Source organism: Saccostrea echinata, unplaced genomic scaffold, assembly GCF_033153115.1.
Source record: "Saccostrea echinata isolate AGI-Se365-2 ecotype Australia unplaced genomic scaffold, CSIRO_AGI_Sech_v1 ptg000030l, whole genome shotgun sequence".
NCBI classification, from domain to species: Eukaryota; Metazoa; Mollusca; class Bivalvia; order Ostreida; family Ostreidae; genus Saccostrea; species Saccostrea echinata.
The window spans coordinates 35,109,491-35,123,703 of NW_026889779.1; the positions used below are offsets into that span (position 1 = coordinate 35,109,491).

At 33.1% G+C, this 14,213-nt stretch overlaps 1 protein-coding gene and 1 non-coding gene across 2 annotated transcripts; one reads left to right on the top strand and one right to left on the bottom strand.

Annotated features, from left to right (window-relative positions):
• The first annotated feature begins 42 nt into the window (after positions 1 to 42).
• Positions 43 to 7,815, top strand: LOC133197073 (serine/threonine-protein phosphatase 6 regulatory ankyrin repeat subunit C-like). Its single transcript, XM_061332912.1, has 4 exons — positions 43 to 120; positions 531 to 687; positions 932 to 1,063; positions 7,130 to 7,815. The coding sequence occupies exons 1-4, from the start codon at positions 43 to 45 to the stop codon at positions 7,798 to 7,800; spliced, it is 1,038 nt and encodes a 345-aa protein (XP_061188896.1). The 3' UTR covers positions 7,801 to 7,815.
• Positions 7,816 to 10,367: 2,552 nt separating this feature from the next.
• Trnat-agu (transfer RNA threonine (anticodon AGU)) lies at positions 10,368 to 10,441 on the bottom strand. The gene has a single exon. It is a non-coding gene; the product is annotated as a tRNA-Thr (tRNA).
• Between the last annotated feature and the right edge of the window lie 3,772 nt (positions 10,442 to 14,213).

Consider the following 14,213-nt stretch of genomic DNA (forward strand, 5'->3'; position numbering starts at 1 on the left):
AGTTTTGAAAGCGAAAGTAAAAATCTTTCGGTACATTTCTGAATGTTTCCTGTACACACAGCCATGACAACATGCACAACCCAATTTTTTGATGCTCTGACAAATAAAGACCACGACAAGGTATGATTAAGAAAAAAATATGTAGTATTATTGCTATGACTTTTTTTTTTTACATTACAAGAGAAAGATTGCTAAAGGTCTCATTAAAATAATGCACCCCTCCAATATTGTATATTTGAACAAATTACTGGGAAACAGTTTCAAAGAATTAGTAAAGCAGTAAACTGATAAAGTTATGATGGCTAGGCCTACATGTATCACATTTGAGTGGTATACTAAAAGTTATATATATTCTTAAAATATAAGGTTGTAAAAGAAAAAAATGCTGTTATAGTGTAGATTTTACATTAGTTCAACGTATATAACACTGTATAAGCCTAACTGTAGATCTATAGTCAATGAAATTACCTCTTGGAAGAGAAAAGTGCAAATCTGTTGTCATGCCTAAACTGGAGATATATTTTTTACAGATTTTGGAATTAACTTCAAATGGATTGTTAAAAATGAAAAAGAAGTTTAACTATCGAAAAAAGAATGGACCTCATGAAGCTGATGAAATGTCAGCCCTCTTACTTACAATCAAGTACTGTTACCGTAAAGATATCATTGAGAAAATGATTGCATCAGGTACATAATTGTCAAAAATTTCCAGCAATATGATGTTTAGTCTGAAGTAATCTTTTAATTTATAGTCTTACTTCGTAATAGCAAAACCTTCATTACAATTTATGTATGTATTTATAAACCTTATTACTGCTAATTCTGATGGATATTTTCCCTTAAATTTTAATGACATTTGGGTCAGTTGAATTTTTACTCTTGGTAAGATAATGATTTGTGAAAATGTATGCCAGTACATTTAATTTTACAGGAGCCAATGTAAACGCCACTGGATATGAATACTTGTATCGTAATCTCAGCAGAAAGCGGCTGGTAACTCCCCTATATCTAGCGGTTAACAGAAGCTGTAACAAAGAACTTCTCAAGTGTCTGATATCTGCAGGTAAATTTTTGCACCAATTTCTCATGCACTTTGCACTTGTGACATGGACCCCCCCCCCCCCCTTCATCAGGGGATTGGGATTGGGGGGTGTCCTTTGATGCAAGTGCCTGTATAATTTTTGGCCTCATAAAGTGTGTATCTCTGTCTTCTTGTAACTCCATGTATTAATGACATGTGTTATTTAATGATTTTCTTACGATGTGAATATTTTTTGGCTCAAAACATAAACATTATATTTTGTGGGGAAATATCTAGAAAAGTTATTATGCCCCACTTCGAAGAAGGGAGGGCATATTGCTTTGCTGCTGTCTGTCGGTCGGTCTGTCTGTCTGTCGGTGCACCAACAGTTTTCTTTCATTTTCTTCGTAGAGGTTGTACATACTGAAATGAAATTTGGTATACAGATTTATCATAAGAATATCTAGGACAAGTTTTGTTTTGGGTATGATCAAGCAATTTTTGACAGAGTTATGCCCCTTGGACTTAGAAAAATTCCAATTATTTGCAGTTTCTGATCATTTTCTTTGCAGAGGTTGCACATACCGAAATGAAATTTGGTATACAGATTTATGGTAAGAATTTCTAAGTGAAGTTCTGTTTTGGATATGATCGAGCAATTTTTGACAGAGTTATGCCCCTTGGACTTAGAAAAATTCCAATTATTTGCAGTTTCTGATCATTTTCTTTGCAGAGGTTGCACATACTGAAATGAAATTTGGTATACAGATTTATCGTAAGAATTTCTAAGTGAAGTTCTGTTTTGGATATGATCGAGCAATTTTTGACAGAGTTATGCCCCTTGGACTTAGAAAAATTCCAATTATTTGCAGTTTCCGTTCATTTTCTTTGCAGAGGTTGCACATACTGAAATGAAAGAGCCAGGTACGTTAGTAGTGAAAATCAGCCTTTCTTTGAAAATTTAAAACAATTATAAGGAAATGACTTGAGGATGTACACTTTATAAATATATCAACAATTTTTACCTATCTTTTATAGTTTAGTTGCAATAGCCCTCTAAAAATGGAATGTAATTTATTTCATTTAACCGTTTTGAGCACTATGACGTCATTATCGCCGTCGATTAAGAACATTTAAATAACAACTGTAATGTATCAATGTATGTTATACGTAAAAAATCTTATATTAGAATGTTTACATTGGATAGTTTATTTACTTCAAGAAAATATTGTACAAAAAAGAATGTTTTAAAGAATAAATGATCTCCATAGTATCGATATACCCGAATATCATAACTGCAGTCAAAATTGCTTGTATAAGGTCGAGTGTGTTTTTCTCCACAAATAAATTTATTTTTTCTGGAATGTTTAAAAAAATAGATAGAGAGTGCAAATAGATGCTTGAAATGAAGCTTTTATTAACAAACAAGAACAGTGAGGAAAAATAACTTACTAACTTTAGCATTAATTTTGACCTATTTGCACTAAGGTTTAAATTATAATATTATAATACCGAAAATCGCCCTATTTGAGATTAATCAATACAATTTTCAAAAAGTATTAAATTATTCTTGCAAAATAGATCAATGGACAGCAAAATAATAAGAAATTATATCACCAGGATGTAATGATACATGTAACTCAGGCACGAAGTACTGGGGGAGGGGGCTGTCCCCTTTTTTCGAACATTACCTTTTCTATCGAAAATGTCCATTGAAGGGCTAGTTGCTCCTCTCCCCCACTTTTTGTTGCAGAGTTATGTGGTGATGTATGAAAAAAAAATCGATGTGGAAGAGATTGAGAAGTTGGACCTCCCTCCCACGAAATAGGATTTTCAAGTTTGATTCTGCCCCCCCCCCCCCCCCCCCCCCGGCCCTCATTTAAAAACCTATACTACGTGCCTGCAACTTAAGAAATATTTAGTAAAATTCATTGACTTCAGAATCCTGAAATTCTGAGTTACTCCAAGGTTTTGTTTAAAGTAAAAATATATTCTAGGTCGCTATTGCGCTGAGAAAGGGACGAAGGGGGGGGGGGGTGAAAGTAAGCTACTGGTATAACAAATAACCAAAAAAAAAAATCAAAGCTGACCCTAAGGTTCCTTGTGAACTGTACGTCAAAGTTAACGTCTTTTATTTGTCAAAACGTATAGACTGGATCTAATTTACATATCTTTGAGTCAGAGTCAGGCTCTAGTGGACATGCCTTCATAGTTTCCATCAGCATTTTTTTTAAATTTACGATGACCTTGCAAATTGATCTTTGACTTTGGACCACAGACAAAGGTGTCAACTAACAAAGAATAAATTAAAATCAATCTTCCTAACTTACCAACAGTGAACTTGCAAAGCCATACAAAACAGCTGATGTAAATTCAAATAATAGTAGTGATAAAATTTAATTTCATTTGTCTAATGGGGAATTCAGAATACTTTTCTTTCAAAACTTTGTGAAATATGAGATGAATTGCTTTGTCAAATGAGCTAAAAAATATTTCGATTATTCCCAGTAATTTTAACAATCGTGAATTATGTCTCTGACGCCGTTTGTACCATATCAACACATAACTTTATGATTGGACGCTGTTCTGTTTTCTTGAGCATTACTTGTGATTTTTCTGAACATATCCATCATCCCTCCAAGATATTAGAAAATGAAGACGGTCGACTCCTCTCATACACGATATATTTAATTTTTATTAAGCTTTGACTTGGTTTATGATAATATAGGTATATTTTTTCAACCCTTCATAAAAAGGTTGTAACATTTTAACCCTGGGCCATACGCACATGACCTTAAAGATGGCGTTTTTTTTTTTTTTGTTTTTTTTTTTTGTTTTTTTTTTTACCAAAAAGTTATAATGTTGGGTTGCCTTAAGTTGTATGCAAAGTACAGCGATAAGGTTACCAGTGTCTCGAAACGCGGGGTACTTATGTAAGCATAAGGTTAAACAAACATGACTTTTAATAACGCATCAACCAGGGTCATGTTGAATTCATTCCTTTAGATCTAGTGGTTTCAGCTTTAGAACCTGACTGTTGATCATTTGGGGACAAACAACAAGAAGAAATTAAGATATGAAAATAATTCTCCTGAGTCTTTATATTGTAACGCTAAATATTTTTTATATCCAATTAAAAGACAAAACTGTACGTGTACAAAATTTTTAGATGGCGTTACCATAAATTAACACTACAGATTATGGGTCGATCCTTGCATTGTACATTGATAAATTCATTGTACATTGTACAGTTATGATTTATTTACGGTATTCATAAATTAGCGCACTGTTGTCTGCGCCAAAGCCTCTAAAATATGAAGAACGCTTTTTAAAGTACACATACAGTATCTTCCTGGTACGTACGTCAGGGTCGGAGGGAGGTACCTTGAAATCCCTGGCCAAGTAGTTCAACTTCCCGATTTCCGAGATTTTAAGTATGATATATAAGCTCATAAATACATGTAGCCTATAGGTGGGACCCCCCCCCCCCACCACCACCACCACACACACATATACATCTTATTATTATACCACATTATAATTATTCTACACAACGCGTTATCTGATTGGTTCTAAATTGTCAAGTAACGGGGCCATAAAATTTCATATTTCCCTGTCGTCGTCATGCTTTTCATCATATTCAACCTCCTAGGAACACCACGCATTTTCTCGCAATACTTATAAATCGTTCGTTGACGAAAACTCGAGAGAACAACAGACATCACAAAATTTAAAATAGTAGTGTTGAATGCAATGACAAACAACAAGATTTTTATTATTAATATTATTTGATTTAGTAATAATCAATGAATTTGCAAATTTCCTGTCACAAAAGGGAGGGTGTAAAATAACTGAGTTAGAAAAAATTATAGATATATAAAATAAATTTTAAGTCATATTTGGGCGTATTTTTTGATAAGTTCAGGTAACCAAAATTAAAAAAAAAAATCTTTCTATTTGTTTTATTACTTTAGATAAGATAGGAGTTTCCTGTAAATTACACAATTTAAATCAATCACGTTTCAAAGATATTAAAAATTTAAAGCAATAACCGATTTATTTACCGACTCCACATTAAAATAACAGACAAATTTAAAGTCAATTTAACTATAGAAACGTGAGGTTATATAAGTTCAAAATCGGTGAAAATTTTAATTCGAACGTAAATAACATTTATCATATATATTTACACTAAGTCTTGTATTATTAATTTCAAGCTCAGATACGCCATAAATAGCTTTAAAAAATATTTTCAGTATCTTAGAATTTCATAAAATTATATGAAGCTGTCCCATTCAGAAGTTTTCATTTTAGTCGAACATTATTTTATTTATTCTCATCTTAACTTTTCTGAGGAAAACTTAAACAGTTATATGTAATTTCCCCATTCTTCTTTCTTGAATTTAACCGCATTGTTTCAGTGTTCTCAGGGACATAAATAACACATACTTATGCCTCTACTGTTCTCAATTATCATTTCAATTATTTTTTGAGAAGACATAAAAACATTTTAAATGGTTATGTTTTCTTTTTCGTTTCTATGTGATGGTATATAGATTTAATTCATTGAAAGATTATCATACTTAAAATACACTAAGTATAAGTATGTACTAATTAAGCTTTTGGAGAAAGGGTGTAAGTGCTATAATATTAAAATAATTCATCTGTGCATTGAAACATGTAAACTTATCAGCATTTTTACAGATGATAAAAAGTGTTAATTTGAGATTTTTTTATATCTAAAATGAATCATCTGACTACAGTTTTCTTTTACTGTGAGAAATTCTCAATTATTTTTTATCAAATGTTTGATAAAACAACGTATTGTTTACAGTAAAATATCGAACGAAAGACTGAAAAATTGGAAAAACTTTTGGCGCGTCCCTGTATGTTGTCAATGTAAACAATGAGGACGTCTATATTTAGAGTTCGATGTACAACCTGGAGACGTTAGGTTTTTGCCTTAAAATTATCATAAGATACTTTTTTTTAAATATAAATTTAACAACCCAATAACATCTCAATTATGTCTTTTAACAAAACACCGTCTGATATTTAGACAGTATTGGTTGCCTGGAATGAAAACGAAAGTAAAAAGGGTGGTCGCGGATACGAATTTTTAACAACTGAGTTATTAAAATAATGCATTTTATCATTTAGTTTTCTACAAAATAAACATGTATTCGATTGTTATTTATTTTCTACGAATATGATAAAAATACCAAGCTAATATTCCATTCCCCTCACGTCAAGATCTGTATAGCAGACGACCGATAATATCAGAATTTGTAAAAATTCAATGTGGCCACAGCCCACGGCCAGAACGAAACCTGTATAAATCAATCCCTTTTATGCTTTAGTGTTTCTGTTTAAAATATCTTCGTGGCCGATGCTTGTGGCCACATCGAATTTTCCCAAAAACCGGGTGAAAAGTGAAGAAAATTGCTTGTTTTCCGGATACGGCATAGGTTTGGATATTACATAGCAGCAGAAGAAGCTTGGATCCGCCCAAAAGTTTACATATACAAGGACTAAGGATCATAAACTTTATAAATATACATGGTTAGTGAGGATACGCAGACTTTATTTTTTAAGCATTTTGCAGGGCCTGTTGACATTAGCTAACGTACCTAGCTCTTTGGTATACAGATTTATCATAAATATATCTAGATGATCTAGGTCAAGTTCTGTTTTGGGTATGATCAAGCAATTTTTTACAGAGATATGCCCCTTGGATTCAGAAAAATTCCAATTATTGGGGGGGGGGGGGGGGGCATAAGTGTTTCACAAACATTTCTTGTTCTTTTAATGAATTTGATCATTATATGAAAAACTGTTGGATTTGTTATGTCATTGTCAAATAATGATAGTTATTTTTTAATCATAGTCAGTTTTTTCAGTGCTGCCACATTGGTCAACATTTCCACATTTACATTCCTAAAGAACAAAAGAGCAAGCATGATAAAATAAATGCAGATTTTTATGTCAATTTATTTAAAAACTTCCTGTAATGAATGGGAAGCTGGAACAGAAATAACAGCAGCCTGATTTCAATCTGATAGGGATTGTCCCATAATAACTTATTTGAATTACCTGTATAATTTCCAGGGGCAGATTTGAACAAATTCTCTGGTCAAATAACAGAAAATGAAGAGGAAGGAGGAAGCATGGTGATGGATTCCCAATCCGCCAGTCTGAACTTTGCTCTCCATTCTCAGTACTATGATGCAGAGGTGATAGACATCTTACTAGAGAATGGAGCAGATCTCAATATCAAGAACGATTCTTCATTGCTTCCACTACAAATAGCTACATTATATAATTACAGTGATGCAGTTTTATCACTTGTACGATACGGTGCAAGTACCAGTCCTTCGTCCTACTCTGAATATTCTCCCCTTGCTCTGCTGTTAGATTCGGCAGAGTTACTTTCTCCTGATGATGAACTCTCTTCAGAGGGCCGTGCAGAAAAGCGCTTTAACTTGTTAAGGTGTGTCCAAATTCTTCTGAATGGTGGATACGATGTGCTCTGTGACACTGAAATGCAGGATTTGTGCCAAAAAAGCAAATGTGGTGAAGAAATGGATGATATTCTGTTAGAAGTGGCTAAAATTATAACTGCCTGGGTGTATCAACCTAAAGATCTGAAAGTTTTATGTAGACTGAAAATTCGTCATAATCTTCAGGTTGTTCAGACAGCATGTAACCCAAAAATACTTAACAAATTACCTCTACCTAAAGCTTTAATTAATTATTTGAATTTGAGTGATTTTGATTAAAGTACTTTTCACTTATTTTGTTTTGTTTGCTGACATTCTGAAAATCTCTCAGCAACTGTTGTTGATGTTGATTACCAAGTTTTGTCCAAGGATTTCTATTTTACCGTCCTAAGTTTTTAATACCATCCACAAGCACTTTTTTCACTTAAAAAAAAAGGAGGGTTCATTGGCTTATAGTGGCTTGATTTTATTGAATTAAAAAATGGGGTCACTCAGGTGACCTATTGCAATCTGTTTTCGTCCGTCGGCGAGCGTCTGTCGGTCGTAAACTTTTGAACATTTTCAGCTTCTTCTCTGGAATTGCAGAATCAATTTCAAGAAATTTTGGTATAGAGCATCTTTGGGCAAAGGGGGGCAACAATTATGAATTTCATGGTCCCTGCCACCCTTGGCCTGAGGGGTGGAGCAAAATCCATAAAAAATCATTTTTGAAAAATCTTCTTCTCTACTCCTGGACATTAAGCAGTCAAACTATTTTCATGATTACAACATACAATTAGAATGAGTCCTTTACCTAAATTGTGAAATTCTTGGCCCCAGGGTCAGGGTTCAGGAGTTAGGGTGGGGCTCTATTGATCACATAGTGAAATTGCATATATTCTTTTAAAATGCTTTTTCTACCCCCCCCCCCCCCCCATATTAAACAAAGAAACTAAGTGCATTGTTATGATGAACAAAAGTGTCTCTTCTAAAATTGTGAATATCATGACCCCTGGGTCGGGGGTTCTGGTGTAAGGGGGGGCGGGGGCTGTTTTGATTATATAGTGAAAATGCATTATTTCTTTAAAAATCTACTTCTTTGCTCCTGAGTATTTGATAGATGTATTAAATGCATGGTTATGATGAGCAAGACTGCCTTTTCCAAAATTTTGAATATCATGGCCCCTGGGTCGGGGTTCTGGTGTTGTGGGAGGGGCCCTATTGATTATATAGTGAACATGCATTAATTCTTTGAAAATCTTCTTCTCTGCTCCTGGGCATTATTTAAACAAACTAAGCACATGGTTCTGATAAGCAAGGATGTCTCTTCCAAAATTTTAAAATCCACGACCCCAAGATTGGGGGTTCTGGTGAAAGGGGGGGGGGGCTTTATTGATTATAAAGTGAAAAAGCAAAATTTCTTTGGAAACATTATTTTCTGCTCCTGGCTATAAAGCAAAGAAACTAAGTGTATACTGTAGTTATGGCAAGTAAGAGTGCTTCTTTCAGAATTGTGAGTTTCATGGCCCCTGGGTCAGATGTTCTGGTGTAAGGGTGGGGGCTGTATTGATAATATAGTGAAAATGCATTAATTCTATTAAATAATCCTGTCTGCTCCTTAGTGTTGAGTAGATAAACAAAGTGCATAGTTATATTTTTAAAACTTGTTTTTGGTCCCAGGGTCAGGGGTTTTGATGATTCTCCTGGGGGGGGGGGGGGGGGGGATGAAAATGTGTTTTAAATTCTTTGAAAATCTTTAAATAAGTGCAAAAGTTATGATGATAAGGGTACCTTTTCCAGATTTGTGAATTTCATGACCCTGGGTTGTGGGTTCTGGTGTTGGGTAGGGCTGTTTTGAATCTGTAGTGAAAATGCATTATTTTTTTGAAAAATCTCTTCACTGCTCCTGGGCATATTAAAGGCAAACAGAGTAAAAGTTTTAATAAGCAAGGGTATTTTTATCAGATTTTTTTAACATTTCCACCATTTTGTCAAGTGTTCTGGTCCTGGCAAGGGCTCTATTAATTTGTATTCTACTGAGAGAAATAATTCCCATTTGCCATTCACTTTTGATAATCAATCATTGTAAATAATGTATTTGAAAGGTTAATAGAATAAGAAAATTATGCAAGAATTTTTATTATATAATACAAAAAAGTATTTCCATAGTTTTGATTATCAGGTAGACTTGTAAATAATAGATAAATAAAAATGACACAAAAGTCACTCATTTTATTAAACTTGTTAAGACCAAGAGAGACAAATGGGAGAGGTCATAATATGGGGTTAATAATAGTACAGAAGCACCTGTTGTTTGTTAATAGTAGTCTTATTAAAAAAAGTTTGTCAATACATGTAGTATGCAAGGTGATTAGTGAAAAATGGGGGATAGATTAGAACTCAATTTATGAGCTGTTACTGAATATTGTTTTTGGTTAGCAAAGCTTCATCTTTCAGTTTATTTTACACTCTATGGGTCCTCTAAGTTGTTGTATTATACTGTAGTATGGAAAGGAGGAATGAGTTAATATACATTGAAAATTCATAAATATATATATAATGAAAAACATATGGCTGGACCGGGAATCGAACCCGGAACCCCTGCATTACTAGTCAGGTGCTCTAACCACTGAGCTATCCAGGCCGATGTCCTCAGTCCAGCCTAAATTCCTACATTCCTCCCTCCTTAAATAGTCTTCGCCCCGGAAGACACAACACAAGTTCACCTTGTCAGGACTTAACATTAATTACACATACATATTATATTGCCTGAACAAGGTAGGTCACGGCACCATCTGTAGTATGGAAAGGAGGAATGAGTTAATATACATTGAAAATTCATAAATATATATGTAATGAAAAACATATGGCTGGACCGGGAATCGAACCCGGGACCCCTGCATTACTAGTCAGGTGCTCTAACCACTGAGCTATCCAGGCCGATGTCCTCAGTCCAGCCTAAATTCCTACAATACTCAGAAGGCCACTAAGGCCCTTGGGCCTCTTTTTTTTTAACCAAAGATAGATTGCATCAAGTTTAGTAATTGGTCAAGTGGCTTTGAGGAAGACAATATGTGAAAAAAATATTACAGATGACAGATAGATGCTGAGCACTTTTCAATCAGAAAAGTTCAACTGCGAGTTTGGCTCAGGTGAGCTAATAACACTTTGCACAATTGTTGTACGTGTTAAGTCAACACTAAATGCAATTACCAAAAGTAATCACATAACTTCATGAAACATTGCATGAGTTACAAATACCTATTCAAAATATCTGACAAAGGGATGAAATACTTTTTATACAAATAGATTTATCAGCATGCATCAACCTGTGGGCTAGAATCATTTAGAATTAGCCGATTATTCTAATGATAGAAATAATTTTTGACTGCAATAAATATTTTGAAGATAGAGTATATTAAACATATAGAATATATATATTTTTTTCATGAACAATATTTTTCTCAATAAAATGAAAATCTTACTTTTGGCTATATATAAGTATATATTTATCGTACATTGCTTAGGTTTTCCACACAATGACCGAGTTACTTTAAACGGTTTTAGGGGGAACAAGGAATAGCTTTGTTGCTTAACAAGTTGAGCATGAAGAAGTCAACTGATGTGAAAAAAAAATTAATTCCAAACTTGTTGACAATTCGCCCTCTTTTAGAGAAAATCCACAAATAAAATTTCAAACTACGCTGTTGCATTCATGTATATTCAAATGATGTACATGTACACTCTTCTCGATGACAAATGAATTTTTCAAAAAAATATTTAAAATGCAATAAAGTCTGTTTTTAACAATGTGACTAAGTATATTATCGTAATTTATCTTTAGAAAATGCAACCGAGCGTCTGCACAGGTGTGTTTAAAATTCATAATTAACACAAAACTAAGTCGACAATGGCTGTCGGACGTCTTCATCTTGGATTACCTACACGGTCTTCACGTCATGTCATAGTACGACTTTAATTACCATATCCTAATAACAACAGTATTGTTTGACAAAACCACAGAATTAATTAAGTTTCAGACACAGTCTTCGTTTTTATTCTCTCTCTCACGCTCAATTTATTCACCCAAACCAGAATATTGGTATATGGGGTATATTAATAACATATGTGCATTTTATACAACTGGTCGGATCGAGGTACAAATACGATACAAAAACAATACATAAAAAAAAATAAAAATAAAAAAGAGAGGGGGAAATATATCAAGGAGGACAGACAGCATCATGAATTCTTACGATAACATGTTTTTTTTCCAGTTTTTTTTTCCGTTTTATGTTGACATAAGTTCCATTTTATTAATATTAACTTTCGGTCTGTGAAAATAATAATTGCCAGGGTATTTTTTCTTAAATTAACGAAAGTTTTACATTCTAGGATATGAACATAAAACAAAATTCATCTGCAATCTGAGCATTATTACAGTGTTTACAAATTCTTTCGCAAAGTGGTACATTATACCATTTAAATTTTCAGTTTCTATTTGTAGGTGATGGTATTGCAGCACAAAATTTTCAAAGTATTTTTCTTAATTTAGGATCAATATAATTTTTATATCCATGAATTTGCTTAAAAATTCTGTAAAGTCGACCTTATGAGGAATTATCTACGCCTCTGGAACACTTTGGAATAAATTGATCTTGTAAATATTTGTTTTACAATAGCTGTTATCCATTTATATTTTATACTGACATTCTATTCGTACTATACATTTGATAAATCACACATATTACAGATTTTCTGTATGCTGCGGAAGCGTATTAGTGCCACGCTATATTTTTTTAAAGTTTGAAATTCCAACTTTAAAGTTGAAAAAGCTACACTGTAACTTTAAAATTTGAATTTCCAACTTTAAAGTTGGTTTTTCCAACTCGGAAATTCCACATTTAAAATTGGCTTTTCGAACTTTAATCTTGGCTTTTCCAATTTTAAAGTTGGTAATTCCAAATTTAAAGTTGGTAATTCCAACTTAAATCTTGACTTTTCCAACTTTAAAGTTGGCTTTTCCAACAAAAAAGTTGATAATTCCTACTTTAAAGTTGGTTAAATCCAACTTCAAAGTTGGCTTTTCCAACTTTAAAGTTGGCCTTTCCAACTGTAAAGTTGATATCATCAACTCTAAAGTTGAAAAGGCCAATTTTAATCTTGGCTTTTACAACTTTAAAGTTGGTAATTCTAACTTTAACCTTGGCTATTCCAACTTTAAAGTTGGAATTACCAATTTTAAAATTGGCTTTTCCAACTTTTTCGGGCTTTATACGTTTTATTCGTATATTTTGTTGTTAATTGGACTCGTGTTGCTGTTTGTAATGGAAATAAACAATTTTTTTTATATAGTTATGATGAAAGAAGGAATAATTTTCATTGTGTTTTTATATAGAGAATTGATACATTTTGTACAGTTGTCTTTGTTGCATGAAATATGATGTTGATTCACATCCTATAAATCAAAAAACTTAATATTTTGGTTCCATTTGTTTAAACTTACACTCAATAAATTTGTTTTTGTATCTTCTCAAATAGGTATGATCGAAATGCTCTCATTTACAGCGTTGTATGAAGATACTATATCCTCGAAAAAATCATACAGGGAGAAATATAAGGGTTTTTAAAGTTGAAAGTTATATGTAAGTCATATGAAAGGTGAAGGTCACAATTAATTGACATTTTAATTGCTAACCTATTTGTTTCAGTATATTAAATTTACATTAATAAAAAGCTGATAATAATATTAAATAAAGAAGAAACACTACAGAAAAGGTTAGAAAAGCAAAAATTAAAGTTGGAAAAGCCAATATCAAGTTTGAAAAGCCACCTTTAAAGTTGGAATTACCAACTTTTAAGTTGGAAATGCCAAGATTAAATTGGAAAATCCCACTCTAAAGTTGGAATTAATAATCTTTAAAGTTGGAATTACCAACTTTAAAGTTGGAAAAGTCAAGTAAAGTTGGAATTACTAACTTTAAAGTTAGAAACGCCAACTTTAAAGTTGGAATTACCAACTTTAAAATAAATATTACGTGGCACTGATACGCTTCCGTACGCATTGATCTTCCTCTATTTCCATGGCAACGGCGGTCATTTTGAATGTTGCGAAATTCACAACTACATCATCATTACCGTGAAGTTCAATCAAGATTGTCCGAGACATACAGGTGTGGACCAATTTAAGTGAAACAATAACAATATGTCGACCGACTTAGAACGGGTTCCATTCCACATAAAAACAAGATGTGTTTGTGAAACACTGATGCCCCCGTATGGCAACTTATAGCAAAGGTTAAACTTTCTCAAATACAAATCAAATATGTTCATACCCAAAGTAAGGTTTTGTCTCGAGGAATATACCCGTGAAATATAAAACCCTAGCAGCAACCATTGAATAGATATGGAAAAGGTTAAAGTTTTCAAAAGTAAGTCAAACATCAAGTCAAGGTCAAATGGTCAAAATTAATGCTAAAGGAAAGGCCTTCTCACAAGGAATACACATGTGAAATACGAAAGCCGTTGCACCAATCGTTCAAAAGTTATGACCAAGGTAAAAGTTTTTCAAAAGTAGGTCAAACTCCAAGTTCAAACACCAAGGTCAAAGTTGTTGGTATCCAAAGGAAGGTCTTGTCACAAGAATTATATATGTGAAGTATGGAAGCCCTAGCAACAACCGTTCAAATGTTATGGCCAAGGGTAAAGTTTCC

What these genes read in the sequence shown, in the direction of transcription:
- LOC133197073 (XM_061332912.1), top strand. Translation starts at nt 43, where the DNA reads ATGTTTCCTGTACACACAGCCATGACAACATGCACAACCCAATTTTTT. An exon ending in CAAATAAAGACCACGACAAG is followed by an intron (nt 121 to 530) that starts GTATGATTAAGA and finishes TATTTTTTACAG; the next exon opens with ATTTTGGAATTAACTTCAAA. An exon ending in TGAGAAAATGATTGCATCAG is followed by an intron (nt 688 to 931) that starts GTACATAATTGT and finishes TTAATTTTACAG; the next exon opens with GAGCCAATGTAAACGCCACT.